The sequence below is a fragment of the Aulonocara stuartgranti genome, assembly GCF_965226115.1.
Source record: "Aulonocara stuartgranti genome assembly, chromosome: 19".
Taxonomy (NCBI): Eukaryota; Metazoa; Chordata; class Actinopteri; order Cichliformes; family Cichlidae; genus Aulonocara; species Aulonocara stuartgranti.
Window position 1 is genome coordinate 31566212 of NC_138955.1, and position 22442 is coordinate 31588653.

Consider the following 22442-nt stretch of genomic DNA (forward strand, 5'->3'; position numbering starts at 1 on the left):
CTTGTAACCTACCTGGATCCCTTACCTTCATCTTCTCACCTGCCTGCTCATCCCCTGCTGCCAACACCATTACTAACCTTCCCCTGTTTGAGCACAATAAAAACTGTGAAACCGTGTCTCACCTGGTTCTGCTTTTAAGTCAAATCTAGTTATTTGGTCATGCAACCATGACATTTGTTTTCACAGCCACTATATATGCTCCCCAAATGCAAGTAAAACTTTCACAGTTTTTCATAAACGACAGGTTTCTCTGGCGTTCCATATCTCTGACACTCATTCAGATCTCATGCTGTATATCACAGAGGACAATGTTTCCTTCCTTTTTCTTCCTCTAGTTTTTTGGAGTGTATTTTTGTTTACAATAACAATAACAATTCTGGACTGTGTCATAAAATTAAAGCCAGACATTCTCCCTAACATTCCTACAAACATTAGGAGAAAATTATCATATGGGTACTAATTTTATCCAGGTCAGTAGTTTAAATTTGCCAGCTGGACTCCCTGCAGTATCCATTGAGTCCTGGTGGTGAAAAAGATGCCTAAAGAACTTAAGTGTGTAATAGACTCAGTTGTAAAAATTGTAAACTTCATAAAGACCAGGTTGGCCTTTCCTATTCCATGAGCTCTGTAATAAGATGGCCAGCAAACATGTCCAGCTTCTGCTCCATACTGAAGTATGATGGCTTTAAAGAGGGGAGAAACTTTCTAGGCTTTTTGAATTTCACAGAGAGGTCCAGGTGTTTTTGAAGACACTGTGTGGCTCAATCAGCTGGAATACTCGTTGAACATTTCTTGTTTAAATGAGCTGAATTTGGGACTACAGGGACTCTCCATCAGTGTTTTTGATGTGCAGGACCAAATCAATACAATGTCGAAGAAACTGGAGTTTTTCAAACTCGAGGTCAGGACAGGCGATGCTTCAACTTTCTCCAGTTGGAGAGTTTCCTGTCTGACAACAACCCGACCCTCACCAAGTCAGACAACAGTTCATCTGTGTTGTCAGAGTCACTCCTTTCAGCCACGCTAGGAGAGTTATTAGCTGACTTTGTGCATGCATAAGCTGATCGATCACTATTTTCTGAGCTTCTGAGATAATGCCCCTGATCTTATTCCCTTCTTTGTGTTTTTTCCACCTAGAAACACCAGGTGCTGTAAGCTCAGGGTGGCTGTAGCTCAGGAGGTAGTGCAGGTCATTACAAACTGTAAGCTTGGAGATCCCTGGCTGCTCCAGTCTCCTGCCAAATATCCTTGGACAAAATACTAACCCGAGGTTGTTCTCTGATAAATGAATCAGGGTTTGAATAGCACATAGAAAGCGTGTTGCATGAAGCACATTGAGTGCTCAGGTGGTGTAGGAAAAATGCTATTTAAGAACCAATCTGTTGACCCAGAACTGTAGATGGATATTAGAGGATCAAATACTTATTTCAGTGAATCACAAGCATATCGTAGCTTTTGTATAATGTGTTTATTCTGGATTTTTGGTTGATATTGTGTGTTTAGCATAAAAATTATTGGCTGTTCAGTTCAAACTTGTGTTACTCTCTGAGGTTTGTGATTGCTGCATATGTGCATCAGATTTAGAAATGCTCCCATTCAGTGGTCCATGGTATGGCATACAGAAGGAGGTAAATGACCTGCACTGGTACTTCTTCAGGGACCCCAACAAAATGGAAATCTTTGGGACTGAAAGAATAAAACACCAATTAAAAGCGGTGTCTGGAACAATAGCTTCAACCAATGGAACAGAGAAACAGGGCTTTTGTCTACATAGAGTCCCTGCTTCAAAGCAACAAGTCTTCTGATCTCTCACTCCAAATGAAAACAGTGTTTAACACCACTACTGTTTGAATATTTTTTGGATAATTTGATTGAAAACTCCTTCTACAAAACAGGGCCTCATGGTTTGATGGGAGTTTCCTGAAGGCTCTTTCTGTTACAGTTGATTAACTAAACGTTGCCACACAATGTGCCTTTGTGGACCCATAGGCACATGTAATCCAGACTGAACGAGACTTTATTGTTCCTACTGTACGCATTCTCTGTGAAACGACCAGTCATCCGTTTGAGGTATTTCAGTCTTCGATTCTATGTTGTAATGACAAAGCTCATTGACGACATAACTTGCCAGCCACTCCATGTGAGCGGTAATCCTCTCTTACAGAGCTTTGTTACCAATGTTACGTGCAGATTGCCGCCTGCTAACAGGGACAGAGGAGCAGTGGAATGCAATAATCCCATAAACCCTAGTCCTCACGGTTTACCCACCACTTCTCCACAATAGCATCATACAGATTTTAGTTAGGACAGCATTTTACAAAACTCCCTGCCTGCATTCTTCTTCTAATTTTCTTCAGTTTAAATTTTAAGGATCACCATCATTTTTAAGTTTTTTAGTTTTTACCTTAATCGGGTATTTTTTGTTTGTTTGTTTTTATCTAGAAGGTCACTAAATGGGGATGGACTCTGGGGTTAATATTTCAAATGAAGATGCACCTTATGGGGGGAAGAGTGCATTTACCCAACTGGAGCATAACATTGTGGCTGGATATCTCATCACTGCAGGTAACAACAAACAACCCTTATGCTGTGTTTTGCCATGTTTGCTCTGCGTTATGTTCTTCAGTTTTGCAGTTGTGTAAATGCAGTCATTGTGTGGTTAAGAGGGATAATAGTCTGTTATAATCATTTGAATTTTAATGGTTAAATCCTAAATGTGTCTTTGATATTCTTTCTTTACCAGTGAGATGTCATAGGATTCATCCAACCAAGCCCAGCGAAGCAATGTGGTTTCTTGACAAAACTTGGATATCAGCATTTATTGAGTTTTAACCAGCTAGTTCTTATTTTCATATAATTTTTACATTTTAATTTGATTGATGTATGTTATTTTATGGAAGGTCATCTCCTTACAAGCTTAAAGAGAAATTCTTGTGAGTGTTGGTCGTGTTTATTCTTCAGCGTATGACTGGAGATAATCACTATTGTAACCACTTAGCAGCAGCCACCTAGGTGATTAGAATCATGCCAACCTCCTGGGTGTCATGTATGTCTGTTTTGTATTTGCTATTTGCAGGACAGATCAAACTATAGGTTTTAAGTGAAATCAACAAAGACTTGTAGTCAAAAGTTAATTCTATCTTTGTCTTTCTCCCTGATGCTAATGCACATACCATCTCCAGTCCATATTGGGTTCATTTTCGAAATAAGAGTCTATACTAGGTTATAGGATGTTGGCACAATGCTCCGTTTTATGCTGGGTTGCAGATGAATGGTCAAAAAAATACCTTGCATGTCACCTGCTAATTGAAAGGTTGGTGGTTTGACCCCCTGTCTGCTCCAGTCTGTTGTATCCTTGGGCAAGATACTAACCTCAAGTTGCTCTTTAAAAATCCATTACAGTTTGAATGTAATGAACAGCGTGAATGTTAGAAAGAGCACAGAAAAAAGTGCTTGTGTGAACGAGGCAAGTTGTTGTAAAGTGCTCAGACAGTCTAGAAAAGCGCTGCTATATGAGTCCTGTCCACACTGATAGATGATTTTTCTTGACCTCCATAAAAAAAGGACTGCACTTATAGTAGGCCATCTATTAATATGACATTATCCCATAAGTTTAAAACTACACTGTTGTGAACATGGACTACAAAAAGCCTTTTGAAATAGTATGCTATGTATAATAATGACTAATCATCTCCTAAACTAAAGTCTGGGCTCTATCACGCGTGCATAAACACGATTATTTATTTACAACACTGTTCCAGTTACTTATTGTCAGCAGATTAGACATGTGACCCCTCTGGGCTCCAGACAGCTGACAATAAACTGGCAGCTCAATATTAACCAACATTAGTCCAACTAATGTTAGGCTTGAGTTGACCGAGAAACAGTTTGATTACATTCTTACAATAGAATAGAATAGAATAGAATTCAACTTTATTGTCATTGCACATGCACAGGTACAGGGCAACGAAATGCAGTTTGCATCCATCCAGAAGTGCTTTAGTGATATAGGTATATTACAATATATATTAGCAATAATATAGATATGTAAGTATATTAAAGAAGTGGGTCTATTATGGTATGTTATAATGTACACGGTATGAAGTATGTTGTGAATATTCTATAACTATAAGTATGTACAGGCTGTAGTGAGTACAAGCTATGTACAGGATATGAACAGGATATAAATATGAAAAACTATACAGAATATGAAATAAATAACTTTACAGAAATCTGAGATATACAGCTATACAGAAATGGGAACTGTGCAAGTTGTAAACAGTTGTAGGATTAAAGATTATCGAATGCACAGAATGATTATTTACACAGAGCTATACAGTAGTGCAGTTAAGATAAGTGAGATATGTGGATAATTTCTATCATTCTTGAATGATATGAGACTTTATTTCCTAAAAGACGAAGACTTTAAGCTTCTTCAGGGCCACTTCCCTCATTTACAAACCAGCCTAAGCAAAACTGACTATTTGACGACCAACCTGGAGCCCCAAACAGGAGAGGCCTGGTGTATGTTGGATTTTTAAAAATATTAAATATAGTAATATTTGCTATTATGCTATTTATTTCGTCATTTATATTCATAAATATTAGAATTCTGCTACAATTTCTTTCAGCTGGAAAACATGCTACATGAGTTTGCTATGTTTTATCGAATCTAAGGCCCCAGAGAATACAGTCTGACACTGCCTATGTTGACATATTTAAATACGTTACAGTATCCTTTTTAGCTTTAGACAAAGCAACTGGAACCTAAAGCACTTTTATTTACTTTCTCCTCAGTCGACTTTTATTTGGATGAAGATATTAAATCTCGTATTAAGTCTTGGGGGGTTGCACTCTCTGAGTGCTCTTGTTTGTATTTCTGTCTTTTTTAAAAGCTCCTTTTATCCCTTGCCATTGTTTAATAGAGAGCCAACAAATAAATTTTCGTTGTATCCTACTACAGTGACAAATAGGGTATCTTAATCTTAAACTTCATGTTTGACTTTCACACTGTAACACTGTCTTTCTTTTCATTTCTCAGGTGTCATCAGTTTAGCGAGCAACATTGTGGTGCTATTGATGTTTGTAAAATTTAAGGAACTTCGCACACCTACCAACTTCATAATAATCAACTTGGCTTTTACTGACATTGGAGTGGCTGGTATTGGCTATCCCATGTCCGCTGCTTCAGACATCCACGGCAGCTGGAAATTTGGCTATGCTGGTTGTCAGGTGTGTAGAATACGACTGCCTCTAATTCCACTACATGCACATCTAGTTTTGTCATTTTATGCTGTTTGTTGTTTAGGTTATGTTCAACCAACTGCAGCTATAGAAAAATCTAGCACTTGTTAACATTGTTAGTGAACCCAGTCGCAAATAAACTAGGCAGTTTTTACCCATGTCTGTGTCAATATGTGGAGAGTATTTATGAGCAGTGTTGGGGAGTAACGGAGTACATGTACCGCTGTTACGTATTTAAAATACAAAATATGAGTAACTGTATTCCGTTACAGTTACCGTTTAAAAGGTGGTATTCAGAATACAGTTACTTTGTTGAAGTAAATGGATTACATGGCAGTCTTTTCCTGTTTCATATATTGGCCTATGCCCTCTCGATTTTTGCTAATTCGGTGCCGGTGGAAAACAAAACACACAATAAGAGGCTCTAATGCCTGTCTCAATCTCGCAACCCATGTCACCTCTATTTGAGGTCCGCATAATTACGTGAAGAAATATTTTTAAAAATTAATATTCAAAAAATGATTTAATATGATGCAATAGGCAGAGTGTTACAGGCATCGCCCTAAAGAATGTAGCCTGTAGTCCGTGCTGCAGGGAGAATGGACTGCTGTACCCGTTATGTGTCTGTGAGCGAGGAGGGAGAAAAAGGAAAAGTAGGAGCTATCACCGAGCAGAAACAGGAGCTGGAAGCATGTAAATATAATAATAACCACTGCAGCCAAGAATGAATGAATGAATGAATGAATGCTTTATTGGCCATATGCAGGTTGCCCCACAGAGGAATAGGACCCCCCCCCCCCCCGACTTACACACACAACAACAAGACAACACAAGGGAATACAGTCGGAGATCGGCAGCGTTAGGAGAATAACACCGAAAAAATTACACAACAATGGGAAAAGTACAAGAGGAAAAAAAGAGACCTCTTCACACGCTGGGCAACCTATGGGAGGACAGCATGAGAACAGGAAACAAAAAAAACTCCTCTGCACAGAGAGCACATTAATGTCCACATCACAACATCAGAGCACATGACAAGCCACAGGGGATGGATAGGGGGATGGGGGGTGATTCGAAGGAACACATCAGTCGTCCTGCACCATGCTATCATTTCAGCGCGGCACACAGACCCGCTGCATTCCCCCGCAGGAACAAGCATCGAAGGCGTTTGGAAGGGAGGGGGACGAGTGCGTGCTTATCAGTGTAAGTGTGTGTGTGTGCGTGTCCATAGTTCAGCTGAGACAGTGTCCTTCGGCCTATCAGGCTAAGTAAACAGTCCTCCAGCCGATCCAGGTGTCCTTCATGGGATGGGAAGAATAGTCATCACACAGTCGTTATCAGGGAGTTGTTTTGGTGGGCTCCAGCCTTGGGCCTGGGCAGCTGGCACCGTGGTGTCCAAATGTAGAATATTGTTGATTTCTCCTTTATGCGAGCAGCGAATTTAGCACTCTGACACTGGGGCCTCGATTTCCCGTTGGAGCGCTGCGAGCCTCCCCATGATGGTATCAAGCTTCTGTTCCGTGGTGTTGTCATTCTTTTGGTTCTGAGACCTCACAGCTGCAGTGAGCCGTTCTGCGATGTTATCCAACTTTCGCTCAAGGGTGTTATTGTGAGCAGGCCTCTCTCTGATGTTTCCCCTCATACGCTCAATGGTGTTATTTTGAGTCTTCACGGCAGCTGTAAGCGTCTCCAAGGTGTTAACCATGCTGCGTTCGGTGTGGGAGGCCGCGCCTCGTCCCATCGCTTCAATTCCAGCGGTCAGCTTAGGGGGGGTGTGAACAGCTGGTTCCGCTCTCTTATTTCTCCGATAAGTCAGGGCCAAGCCAGCTCCGATCAGCAAGAACCCTGTTATCATGGTTCCGAATAGGTAAATATCCTCAGCGTCCTCGATCGACAGTCCCGCCAGGCACAAGATCCTCCAGGTCTGCCACCCATCCATCGTGTATCCGGCAGGGAAAGTCCCTCCAGGGCACTCGGGCTCTCCCGAGCCCAGACTTCTCGTTGAGAAGAGGGTGTCAATAGCATTCAGAGACCAGTTGATCAAATCCATAATTCTCTGTTAGGTTTTAGAGAACGACAGTGAGAGACTGTTCAAGGGAAAAGTAGTGCACGCGAGACAAGACAAGGACACAAGAGGCTAAGCAGGGAAGATAAGGGGAAGGAGGAGAGGAGAAAAGTGCGACCGCCTTCACCGAGAGCCAAGTAAGAAAGAGAGCCTGACGAGCCCAGCTGTAAGTAAGCTATTAAGACTCGACTGTACGCTGTGTTCGTGTTTTCCTCCGAAACAATAAGCAGCCTTTCAACGCCTCTCTCTGTCTCTCGCTAGCAGAGTTGACCCAGACAACAAAGTAAAGCTAGTTTTCAGCTATGAGCCGACACGAACCCGACGTATCAGCCAGAGGTCCCTTTACTACGGTTCGGAGCCGCGGACCTGTTTTATATACGCGAGGAATAGTTTTCTATACGAGATCGCTGCAAAAAGTGCAGCCTTACCTAATGTCCACCTACTGTTACTCATTTATATTAAGATTTAAACATCTAGTTGGTGTTGGTGTTGGTATGGCGAGTAACCTTCAGTAATAGTAATAAATCACACAGCAATAATACATTTTATGTAGTTGTAAAAAGCATGATAATAGATTAAGTAATCCAAAGTATTCAGAATATGTTACTAGGGCTGCCACAAACGATTATTTTGATAGTCGACTAGTCACCGATTATTTATGCGATTAGTCGACTAATCAGATCATCATCCATTAGACGTAAAACTACAGCTTATTGCACCAGCAGCATCTGCTCTTATATAACTATCATTAGCTTACAGCTGTAAGTGTTTCAGGTCTGTGCTAACTAAAAATAAAGACAAGATGATAGTTTATTACATTTTAATGAAATTTGCAGATTGTTTCGGTGCTATCGGTGTTTCCTTGCTATCTAAAATATAACAGGACACCGGAGTAAATTCTCCAGCATCTCACACTTCTGATAATCAGCTGTCTGCTTGACGTTTATTCAGCTGTGTAAAAACTATAACTTTAATCTCAGCCAAACCGATTTACTCCGGAACAAATAAAATACTAAAAAAAAAGCCAAACAATAACATTTTTAAGTTATCTAAGTGACTCATATATGTTTAACCCGAGTATCGAAAGACGGCGGTGGGTTTGAAAACGATCTGCGGGGAGTCCGGTGTTCTCACGGCTCTAGTGAGCCTTGAACCCCGGCTAGCTATCGAGCTAGTGGGTAACGGACGTCTCTGAAAACGTCGGAGCGCTTTTGAAAATATGCGGTGTCTTGATAAACTGAGCAGATATTTGAGGTTTACACAGCTACATTCTCGCCTGAAAATATGTTAAATGTTTATTTTGTGACCCAGAAAGAATAATAAGAGTAATATTAAAACTAACTAGCTGCCGCCATTGTTGGAAACTGCGCTGGGCTGCGCTATGAATTCTGGGACACAGCTTCTTCTTCGGGGTTTAACAGCAGCTGACATCCTTGTACATGCAGTGCTGCCATCTTCTGTTTCAGTCCGTTATTACACTCTTAAATCCTGCTACTTATTCCTGCGTCTTTTGTGAGCTTACAAAGCTTCAAACGACGTGTTGACTATTAAATTAGTCGTCGACGTAATCGTGACTAGTCGACTAATCTTGGCAGCCCTACATGTTACTCTCATTAGGTAATGTAACAGAATACATTACAAAATACATTTTGGGGCATGTAATCTGTAATCTGTAGTGGAATACATTTTAAAAGTAACCTTCCCAACACTGTTTATGAGATAAAATCTGAAATAGCCTCTTTGTTACATAATGTCTTTTAAAGTTATAAAATGTGTTCCACAATCTCACTGTCATGAAACGCAGTGTGTGGCAGGCAGGTTAGGACCCAAATGCAGGCCTCTCAGGTTGGACTGAACTTAACTTTATTGCTGGAAAGTACAAATAATTAAATCCAAAATGGACAGATACTTATGCATCCAAACACTGGACGCCCTGAACAAATGTGACACACACCAAGAAGGAGATCATGACTAGGGATGGGTACCGGTGTCCGGTGCCATTATGGCACCGGTTCTGACATAAACGGTAGTAACCAGACCGAAAAGCAGCGCACATTTCGGTGCTTTATTTCCTGAGATGTCATACACTTTGGATTCTAGCCAATCATTTTACCTTACCAAGGATAGTAGGCGGGCCCAGGTACGTACGTTCTTTTAGAGCAGAGCTACAGAATAAAAAGTCTGGCTGTACTTCACAGCAAAAGATGCAAACTCAGCAGCCTGCAACAAGTGCTTTAAGGTGATACTGTGCAAAGGAGGTAACACCTCGAATCTGATGAAACACCTGGCAACGCATAGCGTTTTTTTAAAAGCTGAGAAATGCACAATATTTGATAGCTTGCTGCGAGACCTCACACCGTGCACATCTACAGCGGGTGTGGTGCCTGTTATCGGACCCGGAGTTAGCAACATCTTCCAAAAACCCAAAGAGGAGAGTCCTGGCCCCTAGCCCTGCTAGTGTAGCAGAAATGATGAGGATGATGATGCAGCAGCAGCCGTTCTTCTCTGCGTGAGGAGCTTAATGTTGTTTGTGTGTAATTTACGTTGAGTAGGCTAACCACGTTATTACATTAATGCATGTAAGGTGAACTAGCAAACATCATCATAGCTACATGCGGCTGTCTTCTTGTTTGATGGCAGATACTCCCTTCACCCTGGCCAAAAAGGCTAAAATGACCAAAGAAAAAGTGGAAAACGGCTAAACATGAGAGGTTTTTAGACAAAATTGGTGTTTTCTCCAATGATTAAGCACTGCTTCCAGCCAAGAGTGATACCATATATGCTCTATAGCTGCAGAAAAGGCTAACATTGTTATCTTTTTACCAAAAAAACAGCTAAACATGAGAGGTTTTTGGACAAAGTGTGTGTTCTCCATTCTTTAAGCACCGGTTCGAGCACAGTTTAAGCACCGGCACCGTTTCAAAAGTACCGGTTTGGTACTGGTATCGGATAAAACCTAAACGATAACCATCCCTAATTATGACAACGGACAGAGGGAGATACAGACAATATATACATAAGAGGGAATTGGGGCAGAGAGGAAACAACTGGGGGACACAGCTGAACATAATCTCACTGACGAGACCTGGGAAGCAAAACCAAACACGAGAGGCTGTCAAAATAAAACAGGAAGTACGAGAAATGCACACCAAGACTCAGACTGACTAATTAAAGATAGAGTGAGAGCGAGCGACACATAGAGAAAGACAGGGGAAACAGATAGTCTTGACTCCATGTTTATTTGCCTGGCTTAATACAGAAAACAGATTCTGGCTGCCCTCACCCTAGGATCAGCGATGGGTGCAGGAACCTGCCAGAAGCCAGCTCCTCTCACCTGAGGAACTATTACAGGTGCAGAGGTGGTCTATTCAATTCAATTCAATTTTATTTATTCAAATCACAACAACAGTCACCTCAAGGTGCTTTATATTATAAGGTAGACCCTACAATAATACATCTGGTCTTTGCTGGCATCACCCTGGGAGCCAGGACTGGTGCAGGTGATGGGTGGACACCAGCTGTCACCAGCTGGAAACCAGAACATGGATCGGCTGGGCCTCAGTCACCAACACCCAGGTGCATGAATGGGTGCAGATGAAGGCTGAAGGCAGAACCGCCTTGGGAGCAGGGACAGGGACTGGTCGAGCTCTACCTATCTTAATACCGGGAACTGAGATGGGTGCAGGGAAAAGCTGGGTCCAAGCCACACTGGGAGCAGGCAGAGCATATGGCTTACGCGAGGTCACAGGTGGAAGAACAGTCTTAGAAACAAGCAAAGATGAGGTACCACAGTCTTTAGAGGGAGCCCCAGAGGGTGCAACAGAACCAGTTCTGCACAGGTTCACAGCAAACAGTCTTCAAAGAGGTCCCCTTCAGGGTCCTCAGAAGTGACACTAACTCTAGAGTTGCTACCCCGCCACTTTGCAAACAGTTTCAAAACAAGGCAAATCATGAGCAGACCCAGATACACATTGTACTGGTTCAGGGTTTGGTTTAAAAACATGTATAGTTTGATTAACAGTAGATGAGATTTCATTATCCACCAGCGCAGTAACATCACATGAAGTTATGGTTGACCCTTGCAAGAACCCAAAAATTCTGTTTTGTTTTACTTTGTTTACTGGGTCAACTACAAGATACACATCTTTTATGCTGGCTGACTCTGAAGCAAAACAAACAGTCTTCGATTTTGCTGGGTTAGTGGTACACCTGGGAAACACAACTGGACTTAAACTAAGAAAGGCCAAGAGCAAGAGACACAGAGAGAGTGCGAGAGACACAGGGAGCGACATGACTGGAGAAACAGGCAAATGAACATGGAGACAAGGCTGACTTGATACAGAAAACGAGGGAGAGAATGAGAGAGGAGGAGTGAGCACCAAGGGAAACTAACAACAAGGCAAGAACTCAGCAGCATAACCAACTAAATCCAAGACTGCTAATAGGAAATTTCCAAGAAATAAACAAGTTGATAATCCAACTCAAAACACTGATGAAAAGACCCGGGACCTTGACACTTAAATTACTTATTACAAAATCTGTGGCCAGGCTGATTCACGGTCTTTTAGCAGATTTTTTTCACAGCATTGTCATGGCATAATATTGTTGAGCCATGTAATCCTTCTTATGAACGTATTAACAGAAGCGAGGAAACTAACAGCCATCATCTGCATTTGTGTGGCCTTTTTCTTTGAACCAAGACAATAACTTTCCCCGACATGGCTGTAATACACCACTGCAGACAACATACCTCACTGCTATGTTTAACAAACACAGATAACTAGACCAGGACTGAGAAAGGACATTTGGTCAGAGCAGTGTAAAAATCTGAATTTTATAACTTTTCCAAGTTTCTACAAGTTTCTGTTAAATCATAGTAACAGAATTCCAAAAGCCATTGTACCACAACATGTTAGCACCGTGGTTCTTGCTTTAATCTTTTGGATGCTAACAATTCTTGCCTCAAGCACAGGGCCATGATTATAGCCTTCTCGTTAAGAAGGAATCTAAGTACCTGTCTTTTTCTTTGTTTCTGTGTCTCCAGATCTATGCAGCTCTCAACATATTCTTTGGCATGGCTAGTATTGGCCTGCTGACCGTGGTGGCCATTGATCGTTACCTTTCCATCTGCAGACCAGATATAGGTATCCCACTTAGAGAGCCTAATATTTGCATATATAATTTACCCGACCACATTGTTATACTCCTTTTTATCTGTTACAAAATTGACAAAGATATTCATGATCAAGGGTTACCATGTCATCTAATTCCATCATTCATCACACAACCAGTTATACTGGTCACAAAGTGATGTGCGATTAATCTCATGTTCCTTCTGTTGTCTTTTAACCACTGCTTAAATTGTTCTATTTTATTCATAAATCGTTTGTAAGTTCACCAAAATACAGACTCATTGAAGATGTTTTGAGGAAGTACAACCCAAATTTCAAAAAAGGTGGGACCTCTTATAAAATGTAGCAGGGAAAACAAAAACAAAGCGTTTCAAACACACACACACACACACACACACACACACACACACACACACACACATATATGTATATTCAAGGGAGAATCTCAGACCAGTTGACTGAGTTACCAGAAAACTTATCAAAGATGTGATCAGAATGTGTAATGGCAAAAGTGAGTTTTTAGGATTAGAAGAATGTCATCAGCATACAAACTGATTTTGTGATTATGTAATTTTTTTTTTGCTGTACCGCTAATCAGTTATTGTTCACTGGTGGCAACAATAGGGCAGATGGCAATAGTGGCATCCTGGTCTAATGTCTCTGTTTAAATTGAATGAGTTAGCTATTTGCTCTTTAGTGATTATGGATGCTGTTGGAGTGTTATATAGGATTTGGAACCAGAAGCCAAAATGTTTCTCTTTTCTAAATTCAAAATTGTTTGTGGTATACACAATGAAAAAAAATCAAACTTTTTCTACTCAGATTTGATGGTTTCTTTTGTTTTGTGTGCTTGTAGGTCAATTGTGTTAATTTATTATGTCTGAATTTTAAAATAACTGTAGGTCACAAAAGAAGAATGGAAAGAATGATGCCATACCAGACAAGATAAATATTTTTACTGATTAAATATAAGGGTAAAATGAAAAGTAATTTTACAGGCCCAGGATTACAGGCCCGTGGCATTGACCTCCCACATCATGAAGACCCTGGAAAGGCTCATCCTGGACCAGCTGCGACCCATAGTAAGACCACATCTGGATCCCCTTCAGTTCGCTTATCAGCCTCGTCTCGGAACTGAGGACGCCATCATCTACCTGCTCAATCGTGTCTACACCCATCTGGACCAGCCGGCGAGCACTGTGAGGGTCATGTTTTTTGACTTTTCCAGTGCTTTCAACACCATCAGGCCGACCCTCCTGGGTGATAAGTTAGCAGTGATGCAGGTGGATGCTTCTCTGGTGTCCTGGATTGTTGATTACCTGACAGGAAGACCACAATATGTACGTCTCCCACAGTGTGTGTCTGACGAGGTGATCAGCAACACAGGGGCACCACAGGGGACTGTCCTCTCCCCCTTCCTCTTCACCCTCTACACCACAGACTTCAGCCACTGCACAGAGACCTCCATCTTCAGAAGTTTTCTGATGACTCTGCGGTGGTTGGATGCATCAGCAGGGATGATGAGACAGAGTACCGGGCTGTGGTCGACTCCTTTGTCACGTGGTGTGAGCAGAATCATCTGCAGCTCAACGTGGCAAAGACCAAGGAACTGATCGTGGACTTCAGGAAGACCAGGAAACACTTGACCCCTGTTTCAATCCAGGGGGTCAGTGTTGACATTGTGGAGGACTATAAATACCTTGGAGTACACATTGACAATAAACTGGACTGGGCTAAAAACACCACAGCACTTTACAGGAAGGGCCAGAGTCGTCTCTATTTTTTGAGGCGACTGAGGTCCTTCAACATCTGCCAGAAAATGCTGAGGATTTTCTATGAGTCTATTGTGGCCAGTGCGATCCTCTATGCTGTTGCATGCTGGGGGAGCAGGCTGAGGGTCGCAGATGCCAACAGACTTAATAAACTGATCCGTAAGGCCAGCAATGTTGTGGGGATGGAGCTGGACTCCCTCAAGGTGGTGTCGGAGAGGCGGATGCTGTCCAAGATAAAGACAATGTTGGATAACACCTCCCACCCACTCCATGACATGTTGGTCAGTCACAGGAGCTCGTTCAGTGAGAGACTGAGATTACCGAAAAGCACCACTGAACGACACAGGAAATCATTCCTGCCTGTGGCTCCCTGTACAACACATCCACTTAACACACTGTTTGCTGCTACAACTACACATGTTTCTTTTCCAGCTATTTATTTATGAGTGACTTATGTATGTATGTATGTATATATATGTATATATTGTACTATTCTTAGTTAGCGTATTGTCTGTCTTGTCTTAATGTTGGTTTAAAATGGAGCACTGTAACAAAAAATAATTTCCCCCAGGGATCAATAAAGTATTCTGATTCTGATTCTGATTCTGATTCTGAATTTAAAAAATGGCCAATTATACCCTAAACCAAAGAGGGTTTAATTCAATTCAGTATTTGGGTCAAGGTCAAGTTTATTTATGTGATATTCTGGATTAGGCTCTTAAAAGGATCAGGACAGAAGGACGTGGATAGGTGCCTTTATTGAACAGCAGGACATCACACACTAACTTGTTGTTTCTTAGCGGTGCAGAAAACTACCCTTTTTTGTTGTTATATATTGGTCAACCAAGAACTAGCCCTGTAACAGGCACTTCTGTATTTTACCACTGGGGGGCAACAATTCACTCTATTACATTCCTCCCCTTTTAGATTTGTAATTGAAGTAAGCAACCCTTTAAAGAATGTATTTCACTGCCCCCACCAAAAAGAAATATTCTGTGGCCCTTACGAACAATGAACAAATGTAGCCATTACTTCCATTATTAACTCTTCACTTCTAAAATAACTGGCAGTAAATAACTAAAACATAACTCTACATTTTCAAAGATTCAGTCTCTTTGGGGGAACTCTGCATCTCTCTGGGTATCTGCGTTCCACAGATGGGCTTTGGGTGGTTTCTGGGTTGGATACTGGTGGTTCATCGGTTGTCTGTTTAGGTGGTTCAGGAGGTAAGGAGTGTGATGTTAAAATCCCAGGTGGACTTGGTGGTATCTCTGGAACAACACTGTCCATAATCACTTCTGGCCGTCCCTCTGAAACCGGTGAAAATATAACTGGGGGTTTCTCCACAGTCTGTCTCCATGGTAACAGGTGATCCACATGTATTGTGCATGTTCTCTCTTGTATCAGGTAAGTAACACTTCCCGTTTTCTTCAGAACTGTTCCCTGAGTCCATTTTGTTCCCCCCCCCCCCTGAAGTTTCGGATACGCACAGCGTCTCCCTCCGAAAAAACACGAACAGGTTGGGTTTTGTAATCATGGTGTCGCTTCTGCTCAGACTGTTTCTGTTCAATGTGAATCCGTTGCCAAACTCTCTCAGGCCACTTCCACGGATGGAGTGGTGCAACGGGTGGTGACTTCTGTACAGCCTGACAGACTGAGCAGCTTTGAACCAGTTCTTGTATATCACCATCACAGCCTGGCCACCACAGGTAACTGCGAGCGAGTGCTTTCATACGACAGATACCTGGATGTTCATGATGCAGGTCTTCCAGCACTTTCTGTTGGTAAACCGGTGGAATGATGACCCGTTGTCCCCAAAGAACACATCCTTGTTCTGCTGACAGCTCGTGTCTGCGTGTAAAGTAAGGCTTAAGTGATTCGTCTTGCATATAACTTGGCCACCCATTCATGGTGTAGCTCCAGACCTTGCTGAGGATTGGATCCTTCATGGTTGCTCTCTCAATGTCTTTAGCTACTATTGGTAGCTCTTCCACATGTGAGAAATAGAAGATACTTCCCTCAGCGGCAATGTTGTCTGGCGTATTCCGAGGTAGACGTGACAATGCATCTGCATTAGCATGTTCAGCTGATCTTCTATATTCAATGTCATAATTGTATGCCATTAGAATAAGAGCCCAGCGTTGCATTCTTAGTGCAGCGAGTGTTGGGACAGCTGACTTTGGCCCTAGTATAGCCAGCAGTGGCTTATGATCTGTTATGAGGGTGAATTTCCTTCCATACAGATATTTATGGAATTTCTTTACTCCAAAAATTATGGCAAGGGCCTCTTTTTCTATCTGGGCATACTTTCGCTCAGCTTCAGTTAATGCTCTTGATGCGAAAGCCACAGGCCTTTCCTCTCCATTTTCCATGACATGAGAGATGACTGCGCCCAATCCATAAGGTGATGCATCGCAGGCTAACTTCAATGGCAGATTTGTGCTGTAGTGCACCAACACTTTGTTCTGCAGCAGTAGACTTTTTGCATCCCTGAATGCTTTTGCACATTCCATGGTCCAAATCCATTTAGCATCTTTTCTCAACAGGTTATGCAAAGGCTGAAGAATGGTGGATGGATTTTCCAAAAATCGACTGTAGTAATTTAGAAGACCAAGAAAGGACTTCAGTTCAGTGACGTTTGTTGGTTCTGGTGCATTTGCTATGGCTGCTACCTTTTCCTCTAAAGGATGCAGACCATCCCTGTCAATACGATGTCCCAGGTACTCCACACTGCTCTGAAGAAAGTGGCACTTGGAAAGCTTCACTCTGACACCATGCTTCTCCAGACGTGTGAGTACTTCCTCCAACCTCTTCAAATGATCCCTTTCAGATGAAGCAGTGATGAGGATGTCATCCAAAAAGCAGGTGACATGCTCCATCCCCTGAAGGATTTGATCCATCACAGACTGGAAAAGAGCCGGAGCACTGGAAACACCATAGCTGAGGCGATTGTACTTATAGAGACCTTTGTGTGTGTTGATGACCAGATACTTCTCTGATTCTTCATCCAACTGTAGCTGCTGATAGGCATGAGAAAGGTCAAGTTTACTGAAGGATATTCCTCCAGCTAAAGTGGCAAACAAATCTTCAGTATTTGGAAGTGGATATCTTTCCTCTTCAACACACTGGTTGACACTGACTTTGTAGTCACCACATATCCTAATTGTTTTGTCTGCCTTTGGCACAGTAACAATAGGGGATGCCCACTCACTTTTCTCAACCTTTGAAATAACCTTCACCTTTTCCAATCTGTCCAGCTCCTTTTCCACAGCTTCTTTTAGTGCATAAGGAACTGGGCGAGCTTTACAGAAAATTGGTGTGGTGTTTGGTTTAGTGTGGATTCTAGCTTTAAATCCCTTTATGCAGCCTTGGTCATCTGAAAACATTGCCTGATGGCGCTGAATCACTTCTAGTACTCCTGGCTTTGCTTCTTTCTGCACCAGTACCTTGTGTACTGTGAAAATCTGTTTCCAGTTCAGCTGTAGTTTCTTTAACCAGTTTCGTCCAATCAGAGCTGGTCTGTCTCCCTGAACAACGATCAGTGGTAGGGTGATGTTTTGAGTCCCATACTGTACTGGTAACATAATATATCCACGCACAGCAATGTGTTGGCCTGAGTAGGACTTGAGCTTTAGCCCACTGGCTGGTTTTATAGGGAAATGAGTGAGATGCATCTGATAATACTTGTCTGATACCACCGACACTGCTGATCCTGTATCCAGCAGCATGGTGGTGTTCTTGCTCCCAAGCGCAACATCCACTGTGTATCCCTTCTCACTGGAGGTGATGGAGTACATTGAATAAACTCCAAAAAGTTCAGCTTCATCATTCCTACTTGAGCATTCATCCTCAGTTTCCAAATACTGAGTTTGCTGACTGAATTTTTTATTCCTGCAAGCACGTGCAATGTGTCCTATTTTTGCACAAACATGACACTTTTCGCTCTTAAATTTGCACTCACGTGCTGAATGCTTTCCACCACAACGATAACATGGTTGCTTCATTCCTGTGTCTTTTTTAGGTCCCTTCCAGTTCTTTGGCTTGTTATTGCCCTCTTGCCTGTTCTGTCCTTTCCATCCTTTGTTGAAAAAATTTGGAGCATTTGTCAAGGCATTTACGTGGTGAGGGTCCTGGCGTCCTGAGAACTCCATCGTATTTTTCGAAGCGAGTTCCATGGATACGGCAATCTCACATGCACGTGGAAATGTAAGATCCTTTTCCGATAGTAGCTTGCGCTGCACAGCATCAGAACGCAGCCCACTAACAAAACGATCCCTCAGGGCCTCATCCAAATATTGTCCAAAATCACATGTGGCTGACAACTGCCTCAGGGCGACAACATAGTCAGAAACTGCCTCCCCTTCTTTCTGGTTACGTTTCTGAAAACGAAAACGCTCAGCTATCACCACTGGAGTCGGCTTATAATGCGCACTTAACGCTCCAGTCAGCGCTGCATATCCCATGGTACTCGGTACCCTCGGAGACACAAGATTCTTTAGCAGCCTGTATGTATCTGCTCCGATCACAGAGAGAAACGTGCACACTTTCTTCTCATCGGAAACATCATTTGCCAACATCCATTGCTCCAACCGCTCCAAATATGACTCAAAATCTTCCTTCGATTCATTATACTCTTCAACACGACCCACATGCATCGCCATGTTAGCTCACCAAAAGCTGTTCCGCTGCAGCCGTGAAGAAAACGTCTTGATTTGTCTTTTTCTTTACATGTGAACACAACCCTCCTACAGCCTCTGTCACGCTGTGGAAATCTTTAGAATCCTCGTCGCCAGTTGTGATATTCTGGATTAGGCTCTTAAAAGGATCAGGACAGAAGGACGTGGATAGGTGCCTTTATTGAACAGCAGGACATCGCACACTAACTTGTTGTTTCTTAGCGGTGCAGAAAACTACCCTTTTTTGTTGTTATATATTGGTCAACCAAGAACTAGCCCTGTAACAGGCACTTCTGTATTTTACCACTGGGGGGCAACAATTCACTCTATTACAATTTATATAGCACTTTTCCAAACAGTCTTAACAATGTAAACAGGGAGCCAATGAAGAGAAGGCAGTATGGGAAAGATATGCTCCATCTTTGTAGTCCCTGTCAGTACTGTTGCTGCAGCATTTTAGGTTAACTGGAGGCTTTTAAAGGAGTTTTTAAGACAGTCTGATAAAAATGAATTACAATCGTCCAGCCTGTAAGAAATAAATGCATGAACTAGTTTTTCAGCAGAGCCCTGGCTTTTTGTCAGCCTGGCTACAGGCTGCTGACAAGAAACCTAGAGTTGTTTTTATTTTTTCAATAAGTGAGGAAAAGTGAGATGCTCTTGCTTTGCGAAAAGCTCTGTCTTTTTTCTTTCTTTCTTTTTTACTTTTTTTCCTATAAAACAAACTATTCTTACAGGCTAAAAAATGATCTTCTAAATTAGTGAATTGTTTCATCTTATAACTTCAGCTTATGAACTGGTGCACGTTTAAGAGTTATACCACAGAGTCAAGTAATTCTGATTTGAGGTTTTCGTTTTCAGTTTGGGTATCCAGAGTTGTATGCAGTGAAGATGTAATTAGGGATGGGTATTGATAAGATTTTAACGATTCGATTCCTTATCGATTCTCTTATTGATTCTTTTTTTTTTTTTTAAAGGAGAACACTAAAGTCGATTAGCTTAGAACTGTGTTTTATATCTTCTCTTTGAACAAGATAGAAATTTAGGAGTAACATGGCCTTACAAACCCAACAGTGAGATCTAAAGAGAGCCACAGCCTACGGCTCTTCAATGGGGTGTCACAGGGTCCCCAGGAAAAAAAATTTATATGTAAAATAATAAAATAAATATTCTCCTGTAGCAATAACAAAGTTTAACATAAATTATTCTGTAGCAATTACACAAGAATATCCAGTAATGTCCTGCCTACAATTAAACACATTCACTTACCAAAGTGAAATCGGGGCATCTGCTGTGGCAAATGGGTGGAAGCCTTTGACCACAAACTTAGACACTGCTCGGTGACATTCGTCTATCCTGGCCTGAAAGGAGACGCTACCGGTAGACTGCAGCGAGAACTGCCAGCATCTGAGCCAGACTCTGTCTGTCTCATCATGGTTATCTAAATGCAACGCACAGTAATAGCAGGTTTTGTAATAAGGTAAATCGCGCTAACATAATGTGCAATGCTAATTGATTAGTTACCTGCAGTATTAACGGGAGAGGACGTGGAAACGCTACCGCTGCTGCTGGGTTGAGCTTCGCTAGGCCGGAGCGGATCAAAAACACGACATTCGTTGAAAGCAATCGCGTGTTTTTTGAGCAAATGCTTTTGCATGTTCATAGTGTTTCCTCCCTTTGATGAAATCTCTACTTTGCAAGTATTGCACGTTGCCCTGTTGTCATCCTTTCTCATAAAGTGTAACCAAACTTTTGAGCGTTTGTGCCGCTCAGGCGCCGTGTTTCCTACTGGGTAAAAGACGCTACTCAACGTGATGACGTCATTCGGGGCGACTGGAATCGATAAGGGAATCGTTTTTAAAAGTGGCAAACGATTCCAAGGAATTGAAACAGTGGGAACCGGTTCTCAACAAGAACCGGTTTTCGATACCCATCCCTAGATGTAATACTATTAACAAGATAATCGACCTCTATGTGACTAGAATGGCTTAGTTACAGCACTTTCAGAAAGACATGTACTCTAATAATCGTGTTAACCACTGCTTTGTAATCTGTTGTGGTATATTTAAATGTTAATAAGAAATGATCTGAAAAAGAGGGTTTTTTGTTTTAGGAAATACTGTTAGTTCAGTTTCTATGCCAATATGTCAGAACGAGATCTAAAGTGCGATTAAAGTGGTGGGTGGGTTTGACGGCGTTGTAACGATAGAAATGGTAATTAGTTAGATTAGTCGTTACTGAAAAGTAACGCCGTTAGTAACGCCGTTACTTGTAATGCTAACTGAAGTCTGCAGTGTACAGGGTGATGAGGAAAGGGGCGAGCACTGTTCCTTGTGGGGCCCCCTTGCTACAGACTACCACCTCAGACACACAGGCCCACAGCCTCAGGTAGTCAATAATCCACTAGGATAGCTGATGGTCTACTCTCCCTGCAGCTTCCCCATTAGCACTGAGGGCTGGATTGTGTTGAAGGCACTGGAGAAATCAAAAAACATGACTCTCACAGTGCACCTAGTGCCCTCCAGATGAGAGAAGGCCCGATGCAGCAGCATCATCCACCCTGATGTTCAGCTGGTAGGCAAACTGCAGTGGGTCTAGGTCTCTCCTGACTAGTGGGTGAAGGTGGTGAAGTATGATCCTCTCCATGGTCTTCATCAGGCGTGAAGTCAGTGCAACAGGTCTGAATTGTTTTGGCTCTTATTTCTTAAACCCAGCTTCAGAGACAGTGTTGCATCTATGTCAGTTCTTGAGAGCAGGGCTCATGATGTAAATTAGCTTTTATATGTTTAGTGTTTCATGTCCTCTTTAAAGGATATACAGGGAGTTGGGCGGGTGTCCCCCACCTCTTGGGAAAGAAACTGTGTTTGGCACAACCAAGCATTCAGACCATAATTCAGTTTGCTACAACTTCTGGACGGGTTTTTGTTTTTGTTGTTGTTGTTGTTTAAAACAATATCAGCAGTATGCAGTTTAGCAGACTGCTGATATATTCTATAAAGAGTATATGCATGTAGGCGCAGATAGTGACGTTTCAGTTCCAGTGTTTCCCTTAGTGTGTGTAGGTGTATATCTAACGTTTGTATTAGTTGTTTTATTTTGGTACTTTGGTGTCTGTGGTGCTTTGCATTTCATTATAGCTCCTCCTAGTCTCATTACCTAGTTTCTGTTCACCTGTTCACCCCAGTTGTGTTCATGTTCTCTAATTGCCCTCAAGTGTCTGTTTTTGCTCCCTGTGTCTTCCCTGCCCACATTATTAGATTCCTGTATGGACCGTGTTGTTAGGATTTTGGACTCTTCTGCCAGTTGAATAAAGGTACATGTCAGATTATTCAGTTGCCTTAAGAATCTGCATTTGGCTACTCCTTATGCAGAGCTATGATTGGTGCCTTGTGAAATGACAAATGTAACAAAGAGCCAGGATACTTGAGCAGCTAGAATTCTACATTGGACCACCACATTGGACTATTAGAAATGACATTATGACCACTCACAGGTAAAGTTAATAATACAAATTATCTGTTCATCATGGCTCCTGTTAGTGGGTGGGACATATTAG

The 22442-nt window shown here is 42.1% G+C and overlaps 1 protein-coding gene across 1 annotated transcript in view; it reads left to right on the forward strand.

Annotated features, from left to right (window-relative positions):
• The first annotated feature begins 2022 nt into the window (after window positions 1–2022).
• The window catches only part of rrh (retinal pigment epithelium-derived rhodopsin homolog), a 28699-nt gene continuing 8279 nt past the window's right edge, over window positions 2023–22442 (forward strand). The window contains exons 1-3 of the mRNA XM_082515774.1: window positions 2023–2565; window positions 5042–5232; window positions 12354–12453. Of these exons, the coding sequence (XP_082371900.1) occupies window positions 2454–2565; window positions 5042–5232; window positions 12354–12453 (403 nt within the window). The 5' untranslated portion in view covers window positions 2023–2453. The remainder of the gene's footprint in view (window positions 2566–5041; window positions 5233–12353; window positions 12454–22442) is intronic.